We start from the raw sequence: 19,278 nt of genomic DNA, 5'->3' as shown, positions 1-19,278 counted from the left end.
TCCCGGCGATTTCAGGCTTTCCCTCTACGAACACACGAACACCGACGTCGATTTTGGTCAAGTCACACACGAGCAACGCGAGCTATTTATCAATAATATATAGGAAATTCGACCAACTTCGCTGTTGCTGAAGCGGGATCGACCAATACTGCAGTGCTGCTGCCGGATGTGGCCTTCGTGCCACGCTACCCAATCGGATTCATTTTCTATCTATAATGTCGGCGGTAAAGTCCAATTTGCAGCTCGATACGCGGACGCTTGCGAAAATACCCTAGACGAACGTACACTCCTCACTCCGCCATCTTGTCCGTTTATTCCCCACTGTTTCCCCACGGACACACCTGCCCACGGCCTACTCGTATTCTGTGACCCGCCGCTCGAACACGTTCACCAACTTCAACGTTCCCGCCAACTGTCTAGGGACTTTTTCAAAGTCAGCGTGAGAAATTCATTGGCCGAAGAGTAGGTCTGGATCTAGGGACTTTCGCTCTGCGACTGTGAGGCCATCTAAAGGGACTCACAGTGAGTTGTATTAACATTCAGACTGCATTTAAATTGAATTGGATGCAAGGACGGAGATAGACCTCGCTCGCCTGGGTAGTTCATAAAGATAATGTGTGAATAATTCAGAAATAGTTTACGTCAGCGCTACACATAATACCAGCTACAATCGCCTGTAAATTATCACTCGACTTGCGTGCGAAACGGCACAAACCATGCCACATTTTAGTACAATTTGTTCTATTTTGTATATGTACACGTTTATTATGTAATTTATTTGGTGAAAAATAAAGAATATTAGTTACAACAATCAATGCGTTCTTCTTTCTCTACCCTGCACATGAATATACGAAATTTCGAACCACCTCTTTTTCTATCATGTTCTCCTAGTAGATATCCGAAAATTGGCGAAAAATTTCGAAAATTCTGAAAAATCGAACCTTGTATTAGGAGAACATAATATCGAAGGAGGTGGCACGAAATTCAGTAGTATAAGTCAACGACAAGCCAGACGGCCGAAAAAAATTCGAAATTCAGCAGTACAAGTCAACGACAAGTGAGACGGACGAAAAATTTTCCGAAATTTTTCGAAAATTTTAACTTTTGTATTAGGAGAACATGATATCGAAGGAGGTATCCGAATTCCAGTAGTACAAGTCAACGTCAAGTCAGACGCTCGAAAATTCTCGGAAATTAAGTGATACAAGTCAACGACAAGTCAGACGGTCGAGAAATTTTCCGAAAATTTTCGAAATTTTTAACTTTTGTATTAGGAGAACATGATATCGAAGGAGGTATCCGAATTTCAGTAGTACAAGTCAACGTCAAGTCGGACGCTCGAAAATTCTCGGAAATTAAGTGGTACAAGTCAACGACAAGTCAGACGGCCGAAATTCCGAAAAATTTCGAAAATTTTAACTTTGTATTAGGAGAACATGATGTCGAAGGAGGTATCCAAATTTCAGTAGTACAAGTCAACGTCAAGTCAGACGCTCGAAAATTCTCGGAAATTAAGTGGTACAAGTCAACGACAAGTCAGACGGCCGAAATCCCGAAAATTTTCGAAATTTTTCCGAAAATTGAGATTTGGTATTAGGAGAACATGATATCGAAGGAGGTGGCACGAATTTCAGTAGTATAAGTCAACGTCAAGTCAGACAGCCGAAATTTTTCAAAATTTTTCTAAGTTTACAAGTTGGAAGTTTGGGAAAATTGAGGATTCATTAATTCAATACGCAGATACGTCTTTTCATCACTTTGTCTTTATTTATTCATTCTCGAATTTTACATAAAATGATTGCTGTTACAATACAATATAAATGTTTATACATGTAATATACGGTAGGATGTGACACAGAAAGGTTAAGGGTGCACTAGAGTTAACAATACTTTGTTAACAATACAATCTCGTTGATGCATATTGATAGTGTTGTCGCCACGTATAGTTCATATGGTACGGTCCTGAGGTGTCTCGAGAACTATGACCGTCATGGGGACGCGTGGCGTCCAAGGGGGCGTAGTCATAGCCTTCGGAAAAGCCTCGGATCGAGCCAGTCAAATCCCATGCCTGAATTAAATCGTGGCGGATTGTTATGGGTTTAATATGATAATTGCTAACGTCAGATGGCGAAGCAAATACCAAAACTGTCAATAATGTCAACGATATCCACAAATTAATATTCTTAAGACTGACAAATGTAGCGAAGTGCTTGTAATATATCGCTGTTAAAAACAGAAAGAGTGTGTTAAAAAGCAGCAAATAATAATAGTTTTAATACTTAAGAAAATGGATATTGCCAAATCATTATTTAATGTTCGTGATCATGAAGGTTATGTTGGGAAAGAAGATCATAACGTAAGCTTACTGTTTGGCGTGATTTGCGAATATTAATACGCATCTATTAATCTTCTGTTCATTTGGGTTTTATAAGTATTTCTACATTTTAGAAAAAGCTAGAAACAGCTGTTTCCGAGGATGAATACGAAGTGGAAGCTTCAGGTTTGTGCGGAGAAATTTTGTCTCCTGCTCCTGGTGGTCCGTTTTCCGCTCTGACCCCGTCCATGTGGCCTCAAAATATTTTAGCTAAATTAAATCAGCCAGATGATCCTAATTCTCAACCTGAATACAGGTAACATTTGTAGGTTAATATTTACAAAGCATTGTTTTGATATAGGTTATAATAAACGTATAATGTGATATATTAGGTTCGATGAGTTTGGTTTTCGTGTTGAAGAAGAAGATGGACCAGAGCAGAGCTCAAAAAAGTTGTTAGGTATTCCGTTTGTTGAAGACCCACAGCATAGGTATAGAGATAATTCTCTCGTATTTGTGTATGTTTACTACAGTATAAGTTAAAAAACATTAATCAATATAACGGATCCAGGTTACAGTGGGTTGCTTTATTGGAATTCAGTCATAATAAAGAAGTAACTGAACTTTCATGGCAAAATTTAGATAGAAGATTACCTCGTACAGATAAATTACGCGATATGGTCCGTCATGGTATACCTCATTCACTCAGACCTCAAATTTGGATGAGAATGTCAGGTATAACAAGATAAAATAATTTGGAGACTGAAATGAAGATTATAGAACTGTCATATGTTGCTTATATAATTCGCCGTTCATTTATTATAGGTGCACTCCAAAAAAAATGTTCGTCTGAAATAATGTACAAAGATATCGTAAAAGCGTCGAGCAACGATGCATTAATGAGTAATAAACAAATAGAAAAAGATCTGCTTCGAATCATGCCTGCTAATGCATGTTTTAGTCACCTTCATAGTACTGGAATACCACGGTTAAGACGTGTTATGCGTGCACTTGCTTGGTTGTATCCTGAAATCGGGTAAAAACACTCTTCTATAGACTATCCTATTCCTACCACGTAATACTTTTACCAATGTATTCTGTAAAGGTACTGCCAGGGTACAGGAACGATAGCAGCTTCTCTTCTATTACTCTTAGAAGAAGAAGATGCTTTTTTGATGATGGTTACCATAGTAGAAGATTTACTACCAGCGTCCTATTATTCTTCAACACTGTTGGGTAATATACATAGAAATAAACAGCAATGGATAAAATATAACTATTCTGATTCTAAAATATATAACAGGTATTCAAGCTGACCAAAGAGTACTTCGTACATTAGTAGCTAATTATCTTCCTGATATAGACCATGTCTTGGTTCAACATGACATAGAGTTAAGTTTAATATCATTACACTGGTTCTTGACTCTATTTGCTTCTGTTGTACATATGAAAATATTATTGCGCATATGGGATATGTTTCTTTTCGATGGATCTATTGTTTTATTTCAAGTTACGCTTGGCATGCTGAAAATAAAAGGTATGTAGTTTTTATATAACATAAAATTTTTGCTGGATATAACAAAAATATGTGTGTTGTTTAATCCTTTTACAGAATCTGAATTAAAGCAGTTGGAAAACTCTGCCCAAATATTTAATGCTCTCTCAGACATACCCGGGGATATTGACGATGTAGAACAATTATTTAACGTAAAATTCTTTTTTAAATTTCTAGACTTGCATCAGAAATGTTTAGAACACAATATTGTTAATATTATTATTGCAGATATCTTTAGAAGTGAGCGGATCATTAACAGATGTTCTAGTCGAAACTCACAGACGTAGACATTTAGCATATTTAATGGCTGATCAGGGAGGATTAGTGGGTAATCCGGATGCAGTACCAAATTTACCAAAACAACATCTTAATAGGTGTGTAATTTGTTACTATACAATTTCATGAAAATTACGATCATTTTATAAAATTACTTACATCTTCACGAAGGCGTCAAATGAAAAGAAATAAATCAATGTTACAAACATTCTTGTTTGGAAGTTACGATACCGAAGATGACGCGAAATCTAAGAACATTCGTCAAACAGGTATACAAAATTATACAATTTTTGTCAATATATTTTATTGTATAAAGAAAATAATAATGGTCATATTTCAGAAATATTGGTGGATTTAAGAGAGGCTGTCTTGCAGGTGGCTAGACATTTTATAAATGTTGATCCAAAATTGAGTAACACCATACTTATTGCTGACTATACCATGGAGAGTCATGCAAAAGATCACGATAATTATGTGAATGTATCGCGTACTAGGAAAAGAAGAGCCAAAGCATTATTAGGTATGCTAGCGTAAATGATATCATTACAGTTGTAATAAATTATAAATATGTCACTTTACTGTAGATTTCGAAAGACACGATGATGATGAATTGGGTTTCCGAAAAAATGATATAATCACGATTTTAAGTCAAAAAGATGAACATTGTTGGGTGGGAGAATTAAACGGATTGAGGGGTTGGTTCCCCGCAAAATTTGTAGAATTATTAGACGAAAGGAGTAAACAGTACACGTGCGCTGGAGACGATACAGTCAGTGAAGCTGTTACTGATTTAGTGAGGGGAACTTTGTGCCCCGCGATAAAAGCAGTATTGGAACATGGAATGCGTAGACCAACATTTTTAGGTGGACCATGCCATCCATGGCTTTTCATAGAAGAAGCGTCGAACAGAGAAGTCGAAAAAGATTTTAACTCTGTTTACAGTAGATTAGTACTTTGTAAAACATATAGATTGGACGAAGATGGCAAAGTTCTCACACCGGAAGAGGTAATAATATCTATTTATTTACATTTTCTTAAGAATATTATATATTCGTATAAAAATATAATTTCTCTTTTAGTTGTTGTATCGATGTGTACAATCAGTGAATTTAACACATGACAATGCACATGCGCAAATGGATGTAAAATTACGGTCACTTATCTGTCTAGGATTAAACGAGCAAGTCTTGCATTTATGGCTCGAGGTTTTATGTTCCTGTGTAGAAATTGTGCAGAAATGGTAACAAGCATTGCACAAAATTATACGCAGTCGTTTTTCAAATGAAAACATTTAGAAATTTTTAGGTATCAACCATGGAGTTTCATAAATAGTCCCGGATGGGTGCAAATTAAATGTGAATTGAGAATCTTAAGTCAATTTGCATTCAATTTAAATCCAGATTGGGAACTACCGGCCAAGAAAGAACAATCTCAGCCATTAAAAGATGGCGTCCGCGATATGTTAGTTAAACATCACTTATTTAGTTGGGATCTTTAGCCGATCGTATGAGAAGTATTTATTATTTATGGTAAGATGGTCGTGTAGTACAAATAAACCCACTGTCACGTATACTAACAATGCCCGAATGTATATTGTGTTCGCATTCGTGCGTACGTATACATGTTATAAAAATATAATAGAGCAACACATTTACTATTTTTATGTATTGCACTTAACTTATTTCAATCTTTTTTATTCATCGTAGAAGTTTCGTTGCAAAAGCTATGATTAAACTAGTCCATTGCAATCTCGTACAAGTTGTATATATATAGAGATGAATCTATCACAGGTTTAACGACTAATATGGTTATTACTAAATTTAATATCTGTACAAAATATATATGTAATAATCTATATTCAATTAATTTGATTAATAGGATATTTTACAATTTTTCTATTCCAAAATTTTGTAATGGAAGGTCCTTATTTTTCAATAGATTTTTTAATGGAAATTTTCTGTCTTTACGACAACACGGCTGATCTAGATTGTCGTCAATAATTTTTATATGAGGACGTTCTATCTTCTCCACAGCCTCGGGTACTGAAGCACCCAAGTAAGAGCCCCAATCAAAAGGTCTGAATATATTCATCCTTCTGTATCTTCCAATAGTAGAAGAATCAATATGTAAATCATGGTTCTCTAAAGCGCTCTCAGCTATCTCTTTATCAAGATCTAGTTTACAATCGCATTTTCGTTTTTTAATATAAATGAAATGTAAATCCATAACGTTAGTACCAGTAAAACCAGTTTTGAATAAGTCTGAACCCTTCTTGAATCGTGAATATAAATTATATGAATCGTTATCTTCCAATGCATTTTCAGGTAGAAAACGCTCAATTTCCAAGGTTTGATACATTAACGGAAGCACATCTTTCATTTCATCTTCTTTCTCTATCTCAATTTCGTCTTCTTCCACACTATCACTATCCTCTTCTTCGGATTTCAATTCTTCTTCTTTCTTAATCACAAAACCACTTAATTCATGCAGCTTGCATATTTCTCCTTTGAGTCTTTGTTCTTCTAATGCTTTTTCTTCGTCTTTCTTCTTTTGTATAGCTTCTTTCTTCATGTGCATATGAACATACATCTTCGAAGCGTTTAGTTTTGATTTTGCATACAAGTCATGAATTATCGGCCCGATAGCGGGATAGCCGAATGCACCTGCCGCATCAGTTGGACCATCTTGACCATCTGTGCCTGCACTTAACATTATGACATCGTACTCGGCAAAACGAGGGTTGCTTTTGATCTTTGCTAACCAATCTAAGGAGAAATGTAAAGCTAATTCTTGATTTCTTCCACCCTTCCCAGTCCCTTTAACTATTACTGTTGGCTCTCCTCCCCCAATCAGTACAATTCCTTCTCCACTCGTATCTTCAATCAAATTATAAATTTCATCCACTTTAGTGGTAGGTAATGGCAGCACAGGAATGTCTCTTACTCTTTCAAAGAATTCTCCTCTATCCAGTTTCTTTTCTAAGACAAGGCATATTAAACTCGTTATATGAGCATACGCCAAGCTGACATCATGAACATCACCAGTAACATCAGTTCTTAATATTATTGGAGTGAGTTTTTTACATTGTGCTTCTAAAGCAGCTGCTTCAACTGCCACCTGATTATTTCCCAAAATAAGGTTTACCACATGTTTAAATTGTTTCTTTTTCCTTCTCCCAGTCAACAGTGGCTTATCCTTAAAAGCCTCTTTAGATGTGATGGCTTTTTTTACATCACCTTCTACTCTACTGTATAATTTGTACTTTTTTAAAATAGCTATCGATTGCTTTGGAACTTTCGCATTATATACTGTTGGGCCACTAGCAATTAAATCAATAGGGTCACCCACAATGTCGGATAATATTAAAGTAATAATGTTAGCTGGGTAAGCCATTCTAGCTAAACCACCACCCTTCACCATGGACAATTTCATCCTGATTGTATTAACTTCTTTGATATCAGCACCTTCATTTTGAAGGTTTCTACAGAGTATTAATTTGTCTTCGTGATCAATTATTGGTCTTGGCATGTAAAGCAATGCAGAACCTCCACCAGATATTAATACAATTAAAGTATCATTTTCAGTTAATGGCTCGACCATATCTATGATGTTGTGTGTCGTTACCAACGATCTATGATCTGGTTGATTATTTATACTTCCCTCACAGTATTCTACCACACTACTTTTTAACTTGGGAAAATAAGTTTTGTCTTCAGTCTCCCACATTTCATTTGTTGACGCCGCAGGTATGCTGACTATACCCTTTTTTAAATATCCTGCGAGCATGTGTTCCAGAACTATCGACATACCCATGACAGCTTTCCCGAAACCAACTAAATAAACATTCTCCTTCAATTGAAAAGTTTGATCACAGACTTGCAATATCCCATCTTTAAATTTAACCTTATCTATTATAAGTTGCTTCGGTGAGACTGCTTTGACACCAGCGAAATACAGATCTTTTAACATCGATTTGGATTCCTCTAAAACTTTCGGATCTGTAGACATGTTTGTACTTGTGAAATTTACAATGTTTAATAGGTTAGGTCTAGAAAAAATTGGGCTACTGAAAAGATGTTAACAAATTATTGATGAATATATAATAATGTTATATTTGTGTTAGAGACTGTTGAAACACTTGCCTATATCGTGTGAACTTGTGCAACACTATTTTATAACGCATTCTGAAGTCATTCTTGTGGAAAAAGGTTTGTCTGACTGAATTGATATTATTATTAATATTAATGATTATTTTTGTAACTTATTATTACGTAATGCTTGTAATAAACTTATCGTAATAAAAGAGTTACATATACGTATATGTTATACTACACATTATCATGTACAAATATGAAGATACAATTACCTCATAATTTACTGTAATCTACAGCCACGTGACATCTACTGAATTGGCCTACTCTTATCACAGACGAGGGCGTAAGAAATCTAGTTGTTGTTAACGATGTCGGTATTTCGGAAACGCCACATTTATCGACAGATCCGGATATGTTGGGTTGCGCCATCTAGCGGTAAATCTCGAGAGTATCCGTCGGTAAATTTGGCTACAAGTTTCTTCATTTTGCCGCTGCCTGGAATAGCGTGAAACGAATATATTTAGGAGCAGATGACTCTTGCCGATATTTGCATTACATTTTATTGCGAGAATAGCACGAATCATCTGTGTCTACACTGAATATTGTAAACAATTGAAGAAATATAAGGACAACTACTACAATAATATGAAAATAGATTAAGTCTTCCATCTAGTTGTAGAAATTGTGAAACTTACAAATTGGAATTGACATATAAACAATATATACTTGCGTAAGAAAAAAATGGGTGACATATATGTATACATGGGATATTAAGTCTATTCTTATACCACATCTGCGTAGTAATCTTTATAGCCCATACATACATCTTCTTGCTTAACAAAGACATTAAATACAAAGGAATATCTGTAACATTTACATTTGTACAAATGAATTTGAAATGATTATCGTCTACTATGTGTTCGTGGAGGCGTCACGTAAGTGGGTTGAACAATCAGAATGAGGGGACGACGAGCATTTCCCTTCAGCTTTCATGCGAACAATGTCCGGAACGCTGCGTATACGTTCCGTCCGGAAGTTTCTGATTTCATTGGTTTGAATTTTGGGAAGTCCAGCGACCTTGTGTTTCCCCATATGACTCGATCGTATTTTCGATATTAATTTACCGTCTCCACAAGAATCGACGGGATCCTGGCGATTCGAAACCCTTAAAAGAATTAAATTAATTCCTATCACGATTGAAAAAGTAGAAAACCGGAAATAGATTTACTGAGACGACGGCCATCTTGCTGTCTCTTTGTCACATTTCGCCGAGCTTTGCTCAGCTAATTTGGCAATAATTTTTGCATCCACGTTAATTAATTTAGGCTTCTGCATGCCGCTCTTCAGTTTCTCTATGTTCAACGTAAGGTGTTCTATCTGCACCCTGAGCATCGCATTTTCATGAACCAATCGAGCGTTTCTCTGCACCACCTGAAACAAATAACAATTAGACAATTGAAATTAAAAAATCAATCAAAGATACGGCATTTTTTAAAGCGATTCACTTGTAGAAATTTCGCTTTGCTTAAAGGCAAAGGCTCCTGGAACTTATCCGATACAATTATATTTAGTTCCCCCCGTCCTTCGTCCAGCTTTTCCATCATGTCCGCCATCACCTGCAGATGCTCTTTCAACAATTGATCCAGTTTCTGCCTCAACGAATCTTTCGCGTACTTCATTCGCAAAAATTTTATACACAAATTGTACGTCGTTTTCGCTTTCTCGGCCAATTCCTTTCTGAGCGACTTGTTCTCCTCTTCCAAAGCCTTCCGCGCATCTTCAAGATCTGTTCTCTGTCTGTACAGCCTCGTCGCTCCACCGACAGACTTCATTTTCTGCAGCTCGTCGTTGAAATAGTCCTTTTCTCTTTGGTAGAAGAATCTTTCGTCGTCCAACTGCTCTAAAATTAATTTGATAGATTTGAGGGTTACAATAAGCTTATCAAAATTTATCTGCAAGCCTTGTTACGTTTGATGTTCCTGACGCATCTTTGCTGCTTCTTCAACTCGACCGACAATCGTTCGTTGTCGCGTCGCATGTTCTGCAGCTGTACATCTTTCAGTTGTATAGTGTTCTCTAAAGATGAGACTGTTTCTTGCAGATTCGATACCTTGGGAATAAAATGTATGGTCAGAAAAAGAGAAAAAGAGAAAAAGATAATGAGACACTTTCTACCTGCTGACGTAGATCCACTGCTTCTTCGTTGTTAATTTGACATTGCGCGTTCGTGCAAGTAATCGTTGCTTCTGTATGCTTACTTAAACTACTTTTTGAACCGATATTCTGCATATCATATTAGCGAATATTACATGCTAACAGCAAGTAGCCGAAGGATCAAGATTAAATATGTTTCCAAGATGCATCGAGTGTAGGATGACACGCTTGTAATTCTAGCAACAGGATTGACGGCTCACCTTAATTTATAAAGAAAATGTATATACCAAATTTACAAATTTGTTAGGTTGTGTTTATTCGCAGACAGATTCAGGATCCTTAATACAAAGTATAGGACATGTACTTTTTACAATCTGAAAATCATCGCCATGTTTTTAATCGTTACTACGAGAACCGTGCGAACGAGCGACTTCTTCGGATCGCATCATGACGAACGATCGCTTTCGATCAATTACCACCCCTTGCAGAAAATATTCGACTAAAATCATAATGAGATTCTTGTAAGAATTATTTGGCCGTACGTTACAAATGAAAGATACAATAGTAAATATTTGTAAGAAATATTGATAAACCGATAAGTTCTAATAAAAACAATATTTAAGTAACATGATAAAACACGCTAGAACGATGAAGATTTTGTATCTTCTAAAATGAAAGCTATAACACGACGAGTTTCATCATTGTAAATACTTTTTACTAGGGGTGGTATCATCAGTGCGAAAATATCTTAACAAAAGACAGACGTCTTACGCTAGATTAGTTTAACCTACGTGAACTATTTTAACATTAAGTCTCAAAGATCGGACTTGACGGTGAATTTCCCAAGAAATCTGGACCACAACATACATTCATGCACCTCTCCGTTCGATGAAAGGAACGCCCGCAGAAGAATTACGTCGCAATACTGATTAAAAGTTGTGAAATTTTTTATTGTATCGTATATGTACAAAATAGGTGTACAGACTACTTATCAATCGTACGGGCGTGTTTAGTTTTGCACACGCGTTACATATGCATTTACCGCATATAACACTGATGTAAGAGCATCACATTGTGTAGTACACCTGTAACCCCCTCTTCTGTAATCTTTCATCAAATGGAATGAATGTCGAGACATGATGCGTAAATATGTTTCGTTCTTTTCATTGAAATTCAGAAACGTTATTATCATTGTACCCCTCGTTCGCAATCATTAATAACACACTGGTGCAAGGGCTTCCGTGACTATTTACCCTTTCCCCCATCTTGTACACACGAAAATAATAAATTACACTGGAACGTTATCTTCGCAACTGGTTGGTACATTTTGCTCTGGTTTGTTTTTTTCTCTCGAGGGCGTTAATTAATTAATTCCTTTGTCTGAATCGCGCGTTTACATGGCTACATTAGAAATAGGGTACCTCCGCATATCACTGGAAGCGTTTCGCTGTGAACACGGTATCGGAGAAAACGAAAAAAGGAAAACAAAATTCCGGTTCACGCTTTCCACAAATTTGATGAACGACAACTGGGCCAAATGTTTCTCTCGTCTTCACGTAAATTTAAACCCTGTGTTCTTCAGATCTCTCTTCGCTGAGAATGCAATGGAACGCCGTAAAACATGATGAAAAAAATTGCTTAAAAATACTGCATACAGTCTTACAGTCTTTTTTAGTTCTGCAGTTGTTTCAAGAAATTTTTTAATCATGCTGCTTGGAGTGGTAGAAATTTTGTTGATCGCGTTGCGCGAAGCTTTGTTTTTCTTTCTAATTAATTGCGTTACAACAAGGTGAATCAAACTCCAATGCGCGATCAGCTCTTAGAGGAATGCCTTTTGAACTTCAAACTCCATACGATTTTATCAAAAAAATAATTTTTTTGGATTAGTGTTCTTTTAATAGCTCATAGAACTTGTCTAATATGTTTTAAGGGCCATTCCTCTAAGGCGTTTAGAGAGATATTCGACTGTACGAATCTTGCGGAAATAGTTAAAAGTAGATGGTAAATTATGTTTCTTTGTTATCATATTTCTCGGTAAAGGCTACGTACTATTTAATAAAATATACTGTCTACAGACTATTAAAAACCTGATATTATTCCGCTAAAGTTCTGATAAGCACTTTCCTAATACATCGTTGGTCCAGTTGTGTCGCAGAAACGTGGAAGGCAATGTTTGTCGTCTAATAAATCTGATGAAACGATACTAGATTCGCATAAATGCGGATGATAATGATGGACTTACGCTTATTAGCCTAACTTAAAAGTTTGTTGTATTTCCATAATATTAAGGCTCGCGGCTTATTTTTTCTTGTTCTTATTAGCTTGGTTTTTGTATTTGGCTGCGGTTGTTAATTTGGCATTCTTCTTTTTAGGTTCATCATCATCGTCTTCGTCATCTTCAGGCTCCTAATGTATTGAAATCAGAAAGAGAATATAGCTTTGTAGAGACTAACGGTGTGTGCGGAGCACAAAAATGTTAGTGATAAAAATGCGGTTCGTAAAAGCTGGAGAGCTTCTTCGTTATTCAAAATAAAAGATTGTATTACTGACATCCTATTATTCATCCTTCTTTTTTTCTCGTTTAAGTAGAATTATTTAAACGTAAGAATGGAAAAATGAGGTACCAAGATGAATAAAGAATAAAAGCAATTGTTTAAAAAATGGGATGTTTTATTATGCAAAAAGGAAATAAAACAGACACACATGGAATGAGAACACAAACGCAGAAAGTATATCATCCACGACTCTTTTTTATTGCTTAGACAATCTTCAGAGCCCTCCCCCTCCCACGAATCGTAATATTAAAGTAACGTCACTTTAAAAGATTCTTGATAAATTTCATATTTTTATTTTTTTTTTTTGGAGGATATTTGTATAGCAGCATTCTAATATTAGCATTCTATTTGTCTACAGCTTCATCCATCCTGGCACGCTTGGTGCCATTTTTTTTACCCTCTGCAGAATGCTTTCTTTTCTTTTGTTGTGCCTGAAATTCGTATTCCTAATATGTAGAAAACGATATACTATTGCTTCCAACAAATATACACAATTAAAATATAGTAAACACTATAAACTTCAAACGTTTACAGGCTCGATATGCATTTAGATAGAATTCTCATCGAAAATATTCTGCACATTTATCTCGGATCTTACGATTTTTCATACGGTTTGTTCAGAATGTCAGTTACGAATACAATCTTCTCAATGTTATTCGATTTTTTCGAAAACTACTTAATACGGAATCGTATGCATTTCTTTAATTAATCTACTTTGAATAATTAGACATTTAGCTGTACCTTATCATCATCGTCGTCGTCTACGTTCTCCTCCTCCATCTCATCATCCATATCGTCAAACTCCTCCATATGTGTACCTAAAAAATTAAGCACATCATTATGTAACTTTTAGTCTCAACATTTTCCAGTGCCTTCAAACAAATATTAGTGCAATCTTTTCACATTATAAACCCCTGATTTTTTTTCTAATTATCCTTATACTGAAAACTAGTTACTATTTTTACAACTACAGGTTTCATATATTACTTGCCCCAAAAAGTAATATTAAGAAGTATGACAAAGGCGTCCAATTAGAATTATCGCCCTTCTAGATATTCTAGCATTGTAATATAATAAAGTGCTGGATTTGAGAAAGTTGTTTGTTAAAAAAGAATTTTTCTGTGAAACAATGTTAAGGTGTTATATAAAATTTTTTCCATTTGTTATAGCGCGGTATAATATCGATATAAATTCTTACCAAGAAGATTATGGCCTACTATGTGAACAGGGCCGCTGCCTTTAACCAAAGTGAACGTGACTGGAGGGTCCGGAAAACTGAGATCCAAAATAATCTGTGCTGTTTTTCCCATTTCCAGCAAAGCGATTGGTGTTTTAATGGGTCCCTTCAGTCCCATTGCTTCCACCTGTAGCACATTCAGCTCGCCAGGCTTAGCTTCTGGTCCTAAAAGTGCCTATAAAATAAAAGCAAACATTCTATTATTAGCATAAGGAAAAATTTGTTTACAAAGATCAAACAAATTTTCATATTTTCGTGCAATAGAGCGCGAGATGACTTGCCGACGATACATCACGTTACACATACCCAACGTACATGCATTTAGCAGGTCAAGTTCGTACATAAATACAAATAAACCATCGCACTTTTCAGGCGCATCTCGTTTCAAGATCGAAAATGCTTCTCGAAAATTCGTTCGTACGAAAAGTGGGGTTAACCGAAAAAAAGCAAGGTTATAACAACGAGCAATTTGCGGGTAGACGGCTATCATCGTTAAAAGTTCGCGCGCAAACGTAACAAGATGCGACGAAAATGCACTAAAAAATCAAGACCAGCAGCGACGCCGATTATCGGTCGTACAATTTTACACGATCAAAAGAATTCCAGGGAAAAATCCGCTAAGCTGTTCGGAAAAATATGAGAGGCTTTAAGAAGAGGTAAATCGAACATCTATATCATGGATCGTGCGAGAAAACCGTTGCCGACTGAATCGTGGGATAACGAGTGTATCTACCGCTCGTAACGGCAGAGTATAAGAAAACCCATGAAAATGATGCACACATGCGGTACGTCGAAAAGCGTCGTGATAAAAATTCGATTTTTGGTCAAGGCCACGGCGACAGCCGTACGATATTATCTGAACTTACCATTTTAATAATAAGTTTCTGATCGGCTCCGAAATGTTGGTTCGTGCAGTCTGCGTCGTCATTCTTGTGCTCCGGATCCCATACCTCGCTGGAGTTGGCTCCTTCGAGGGTGATTCCTGGACACACAAATCACAAGAGTACGCACACGGAATATTGTGAATGCTTGCCGTCGCGGTCTAGCTCAGGAAAATTTCGCTGGCTGTTCGACGGGGACAATGGGGACTGGTCACAATGGCCGAAAGCCAGCCGGCGTCTCGATGGCAGTCCCGCTCGGCGTCGAACGGCCAATAACGTCGAAAGTATTCGCCTGCGACCCGAAATAAACCTGCCGCGTTGCTCGCGATACCACTGCTGCTGATATTTACCGTAGAGATATTCCTCTGCCATGACGATCGTTCGGATATTAAAAGATTCCCGGTTGAATGGACGTATGGAGAGACCCCTTTGGAGTGTGCGTGCCGAACGAGAGTGGAGAAGCCAAAGACGCCGCGCGCACAACGGTCGCTGCGCGAAGAACAGTGGTCGCACGTGTTAGACGAACGCGTAGCGAATGATGTTCGCGGTCTCGGCCTTGCGCGCCCAGAACGCGTTCTTCGTTCTGATTGGTCGGCACGGACTATAATGGCGCGCGCGACGCTCCATCAGCCAATGGCGCGCACCACGCTAGAAGCGAAACTCCGCCGTTTTTCGAATAACTGATTCGCAACGCGCATGCGCCTAGAAGTGGACTTACAGTCACGAGCAAAACTCAGTCTACACGCTATTTGAAGCAACATAACTTTTTCAAAATTAGATGAAATGACTTGAATTTTATCGAGAAGTTACAAGGATTAGTTTATTAGACGAGGTGTAAAAATTTTTTGAAAAACATTTGAATTGGTCGGAATCGCGAAAGAAATAGTAAAAGTTGGTTTTTTCAGCTTCTTTATCTGAGCCTGTATTGAAAGTTTAAAGAATGCATTTGATTCGCTCGAATAAATTATATCCATGCTGAACATTTCACCGATATCGGTTAATTCGTTTACGAGTTATAAACGATTAAAAGTGCGATTTTAAGTCGAAAATCGTGAAAAATGGCAATTTTTGCGATTCCGACCAATTCAAACTTTTTTAAAAAATTTTGTACACCTCGTCTAATAAACTAATCCTTCTAACTTCTCAATAAAATTCAAATCATTTGATCTAATTTTTAAAAAATTATGTTGCTTTGAATAGTGTAGACTCAGTTTTGCTCGTTACTGTACTTGGATCGTAACTAATGTCAAAACGCGCCGACGTGTTATGACCCTGGAAAGCATGTAGAATTTTTTAAAGATTAATGTAGATTCTGCGTATCAATTTCTATATTCATTCTATATTTAGTGTATTTTTTATACGGCAGGGGGTTAGTGTTAATGTACCTTTATAAAACATTAAACAGAGTTCATACGATGTATCTCTTGCGTTCCTAGATTTACAAGTTCCATTTTAGCGATACGAACCTATGTAAGAAGGGTGCTTTAAATGTTTAGATATTAATGATTCGGATAAATGTGCGATGGAAAGTGTCTACATTTGAATGAAGCACTTGGCAACGTTGTGTTCAACGCTGATTGGTCTGCGTGTCCCTAGTGGTAAAATGATGAAACAAGCATCGACAAACCGACTGCATAAATATCGGGCGCAACACGTAATAATATTGAACGAAAGCGCGACGAAAGAGGATTGTAGAGAATTCGAAAGTTCATTGTGAGAGGACTAATTTTATAAAGTGTTCAAACATTTAAAAAAAAAAGTCATCGGCGTGTCTCGTGATAGACGGCAGCTCTCGGTTGACGACAGGAACTGATCAGAATGCGGCTCTTGATTATTCTGTCTTGTTTGTATTTACTGCCGGCGATTTACGGCAACGATGAGATAAATCTAACGATCTTTGTGCCGACTCGTGAATGGCAAGTCGTCAAAAAAGGTGAGTAAATATTTTTGTCCGTAGATTCTTGTCAGTCTACACTTTCAGGACTACGTTTTACGCAACTGATCGTGCTTCTCTGAATACCACGTCAGTCAAATTTGATGTCTCGCTTTCCTTCGAGAAGTTGCAATATTGTTATATTCTATTAAAAAAAAATGCTAGGCAAGAGTTTATTTGTAAAAAGATCCTTTAATTTATTGTTCATTGTAATGCACGAAGTTGATTACGATACGACGAATCGTAAATTTTAAAGAACAGTGACGTATATAGAATGTGAGTTAAAGGTACTCATCGTAAATGTACCCACAATACACTTTCGTAATTTAAATTGGTTTGTATTATATTTCATTTTTTACTAGGTACATATATTCCTGAGGGATTGCATGTACGTATTAATTTTGAAACTGGAGTTACGGAAGCCAAATTGATGGACAGTGAAGAAACAGAGGAGAAGGATTCCAATGAAAATTTGAATTCCAACTCCTTGACACTGCATCCTGAGAAAGCAATACCTGAGGATGAAGAGCCTCCAATACTTTCAGAGAAAACAAACGTGTTTGAATATCCTTTGGAGGAGCTAAAAGCTAGACTGAAGAAGATTAAGCAAGATGAAGCAGAAACTTCCCCAGAATTAAATGTAACTATTCCTCTTTCTTATGGGATACATGCACTGTATAAAATGTGTTTATTATTCGTTTGATGAATATTTTTAGGATGAGCATGCTAAGAAGGTGAAGCAAAAGTTTCGGGATTATGAAACCTTGAAGAAAGAACTGAAAGCTTTAGAGGTCAATATTACTACGAACTGGGAATTACTGAACACCTACTTCCAAAAGTTTCAACCACATAAAAATGCAATTACCACCGGGACTTTAATGTCTACAGAGATAGAAGACGTTTTGGACATTCTTTATAATCTAGAATATTTACTTCACCACATTGATAATGCTAAAGTTTTTGCAGACATGCAAGGGTAACTATAAAAATAACGTTAAAGCAGAAAAATCTTTCAAGTTCGCGACAAGTGGCGAAATGAATTTCTAATATGTTTTTTTACATTTCAGCATGACTAACATTATATCCCCGTGTCTCAATGGAACAAACAATAAAATAAAAGCTGAAGCACTGCGGCTTTTGGGTGCAGCGGTTCAGTCTAATCCTAAAGTCCAGCTGAAAGCATTGGAAAACGATATTGTCCAAAAGCTTTTGCACATATTGTCCACAAACACTCAAACGGAAGTGAAGAGCAGATGTCTCTATGCCTTGAGTGCCTTAATCAGACAATTTCCAGCAGCTCAGAAAGTTTGGATCAATCATGGTGGATTGGCGATATTTGGGAAGATTCTAGTCGATGACCAGCTACAAATACAAATAAAGGTCATGAAGCTCGTGAATGATTTGATCATCGAGAGGCAAGATTTACAAGAAACTACAAACATTGAGCAGTCACAGATGAAAACAAAGGCATATACAATGGTAGACTTGGAGCAAAAGTTATTAACATACGAATACTGTAAACATCTAAGTAACTTAATGGTAAAGGGTTTCGAAGGTGAGGTGGCTAATCAATTTAAGACGAACAACTACGAATTCCTCGAAACAATTTCCGAAAGTATGATCACCATTGCTCCCGTTTGCAAACACCAGTTCAAAAGCAACAAAGATTCGATACTTCGCACGATAGAGCATTTATTGAGTTTTTATCAGAAGTTGGATTCCACATTGGAACAAGACGATGACGAAATTTTGAAAAACCTTACCCTGTTAATCGAAAAACTCCAAACGACTGTTACCGAAATACCTCACGATGAGTTATGAGGAGGAACAATTCAATGGTCAGAAAGTTGCTCCAGTATTTTCATTTCTATCGGAAAATTGTGACTGTACAAAGAGTTTTATTCATGGATGTCGATCCATTGTTAACATGCCGGGAAAGTTGTTACGGATTTTGCATTTCTTATCGTTATCTTTTTGATAATTATAGAATTGTTACGAAGTCAATATTTCAACAGAAACGGTACTTTGTCATTTGCAAATAGGTTGTCGGAGGATGTGATTGTCTTTTGTAATGAATGCGTATACAATGTATTATAAACTAAATGTGTGTGTGTGGTTGTATATGTAATCTCTGTACATAGGTAGCGTCTAAGGCGTGTATGTGTCAGCAGACTGTAATAACAGTGAACAGTCGTTGTGTTGCTCGTGTTTTGAAACGTGATTCTTTAATAAATTGTTTTATACTGTTTATATCGTTGTTTTTTCCTATCTTCTAAAAA

General features: G+C 36.7%; 5 protein-coding genes and 1 long non-coding RNA gene across 9 annotated transcripts; 2 read left to right on the top strand and 4 right to left on the bottom strand.

The window, feature by feature from the left end:
* Nucleotides 1-2,023: 2,023 nt before the first annotated feature.
* LOC143362566 (small G protein signaling modulator 3 homolog) lies at nt 2,024-6,212 on the top strand. Of its 2 annotated transcripts, XM_076802848.1 has the most exons (15): nt 2,024-2,356; nt 2,449-2,630; nt 2,707-2,805; nt 2,886-3,049; nt 3,140-3,350; nt 3,420-3,550; nt 3,618-3,851; nt 3,927-4,021; nt 4,098-4,243; nt 4,317-4,414; nt 4,486-4,665; nt 4,730-5,151; nt 5,225-5,385; nt 5,451-5,674; nt 6,084-6,212. In XM_076802848.1, exons 1-14 carry the CDS (start codon nt 2,288-2,290, stop codon nt 5,641-5,643), a joined length of 2,385 nt encoding a protein of 794 aa, XP_076658963.1. In that variant the 5' UTR covers nt 2,024-2,287; the 3' UTR covers nt 5,644-5,674; nt 6,084-6,212. The 2 variants fall into 2 exon arrangements, with proteins under 2 accessions (XP_076658963.1, XP_076658962.1); XM_076802847.1 differs by lacking the exon at nt 6,084-6,212 and having other exon boundaries at nt 5,451-5,808.
* LOC143362583 (uncharacterized) lies at nt 3,107-3,408 on the bottom strand. Its single transcript, XR_013083668.1, has 2 exons — nt 3,280-3,408; nt 3,107-3,163 (listed from the first exon to the last, which is right to left on the bottom strand). It is a non-coding gene; the product is annotated as an uncharacterized LOC143362583 (long non-coding RNA).
* Nucleotides 6,026-8,353, bottom strand: LOC143362568 (glycerate kinase). The gene has a single exon (XM_076802850.1). The coding sequence runs from the start codon at nt 8,151-8,153 to the stop codon at nt 6,030-6,032; it is 2,124 nt and encodes a 707-aa protein (XP_076658965.1). The 5' UTR covers nt 8,154-8,353; the 3' UTR covers nt 6,026-6,029.
* A 663-nt stretch (nt 8,354-9,016) lies between these two features.
* On the bottom strand, nt 9,017-11,173 carry LOC143362687 (uncharacterized). 2 transcript variants are annotated; one of them, XM_076803058.1, is made up of 5 exons: nt 10,415-11,173; nt 10,208-10,349; nt 9,745-10,139; nt 9,468-9,670; nt 9,017-9,404 (listed from the first exon to the last, which is right to left on the bottom strand). In XM_076803058.1, the coding sequence occupies exons 1-5, from the start codon at nt 10,526-10,528 to the stop codon at nt 9,152-9,154; spliced, it is 1,107 nt and encodes a 368-aa protein (XP_076659173.1). In that variant the 5' UTR covers nt 10,529-11,173; the 3' UTR covers nt 9,017-9,151. The 2 variants fall into 2 exon arrangements, with proteins under 2 accessions (XP_076659173.1, XP_076659174.1); XM_076803059.1 differs by lacking the exon at nt 10,208-10,349 and having other exon boundaries at nt 9,745-10,134.
* A 1,242-nt stretch (nt 11,174-12,415) lies between these two features.
* Nucleotides 12,416-15,609, bottom strand: LOC143362688 (nucleoplasmin-like protein). 2 transcript variants are annotated; one of them, XM_076803060.1, is made up of 5 exons: nt 15,417-15,606; nt 15,052-15,167; nt 14,147-14,360; nt 13,690-13,766; nt 12,416-12,799 (listed from the first exon to the last, which is right to left on the bottom strand). In XM_076803060.1, exons 1-5 carry the CDS (start codon nt 15,436-15,438, stop codon nt 12,692-12,694), a joined length of 537 nt encoding a protein of 178 aa, XP_076659175.1. In that variant the 5' UTR covers nt 15,439-15,606; the 3' UTR covers nt 12,416-12,691. The 2 variants fall into 2 exon arrangements, with proteins under 2 accessions (XP_076659175.1, XP_076659176.1); XM_076803061.1 differs by lacking the exon at nt 12,416-12,799 and adding an exon at nt 13,046-13,379 and having other exon boundaries at nt 15,417-15,609.
* Nucleotides 15,610-16,662: 1,053 nt separating this feature from the next.
* Nucleotides 16,663-19,249, top strand: Sil1 (Sil1 nucleotide exchange factor). Its single transcript, XM_076802859.1, has 4 exons — nt 16,663-16,999; nt 17,362-17,639; nt 17,716-17,975; nt 18,067-19,249. Exons 1-4 carry the CDS (start codon nt 16,885-16,887, stop codon nt 18,818-18,820), a joined length of 1,407 nt encoding a protein of 468 aa, XP_076658974.1. The 5' UTR covers nt 16,663-16,884; the 3' UTR covers nt 18,821-19,249.
* Nucleotides 19,250-19,278: the final 29 nt, after the last annotated feature.

This window comes from Halictus rubicundus, chromosome 17 (assembly GCF_050948215.1).
Source record: "Halictus rubicundus isolate RS-2024b chromosome 17, iyHalRubi1_principal, whole genome shotgun sequence".
In the NCBI taxonomy this organism is placed as follows: domain Eukaryota; kingdom Metazoa; phylum Arthropoda; class Insecta; order Hymenoptera; family Halictidae; genus Halictus; species Halictus rubicundus.
Note: the sequence above shows the minus strand (reverse complement) of the source record. Positions and strands in the feature narration are given on the sequence as shown.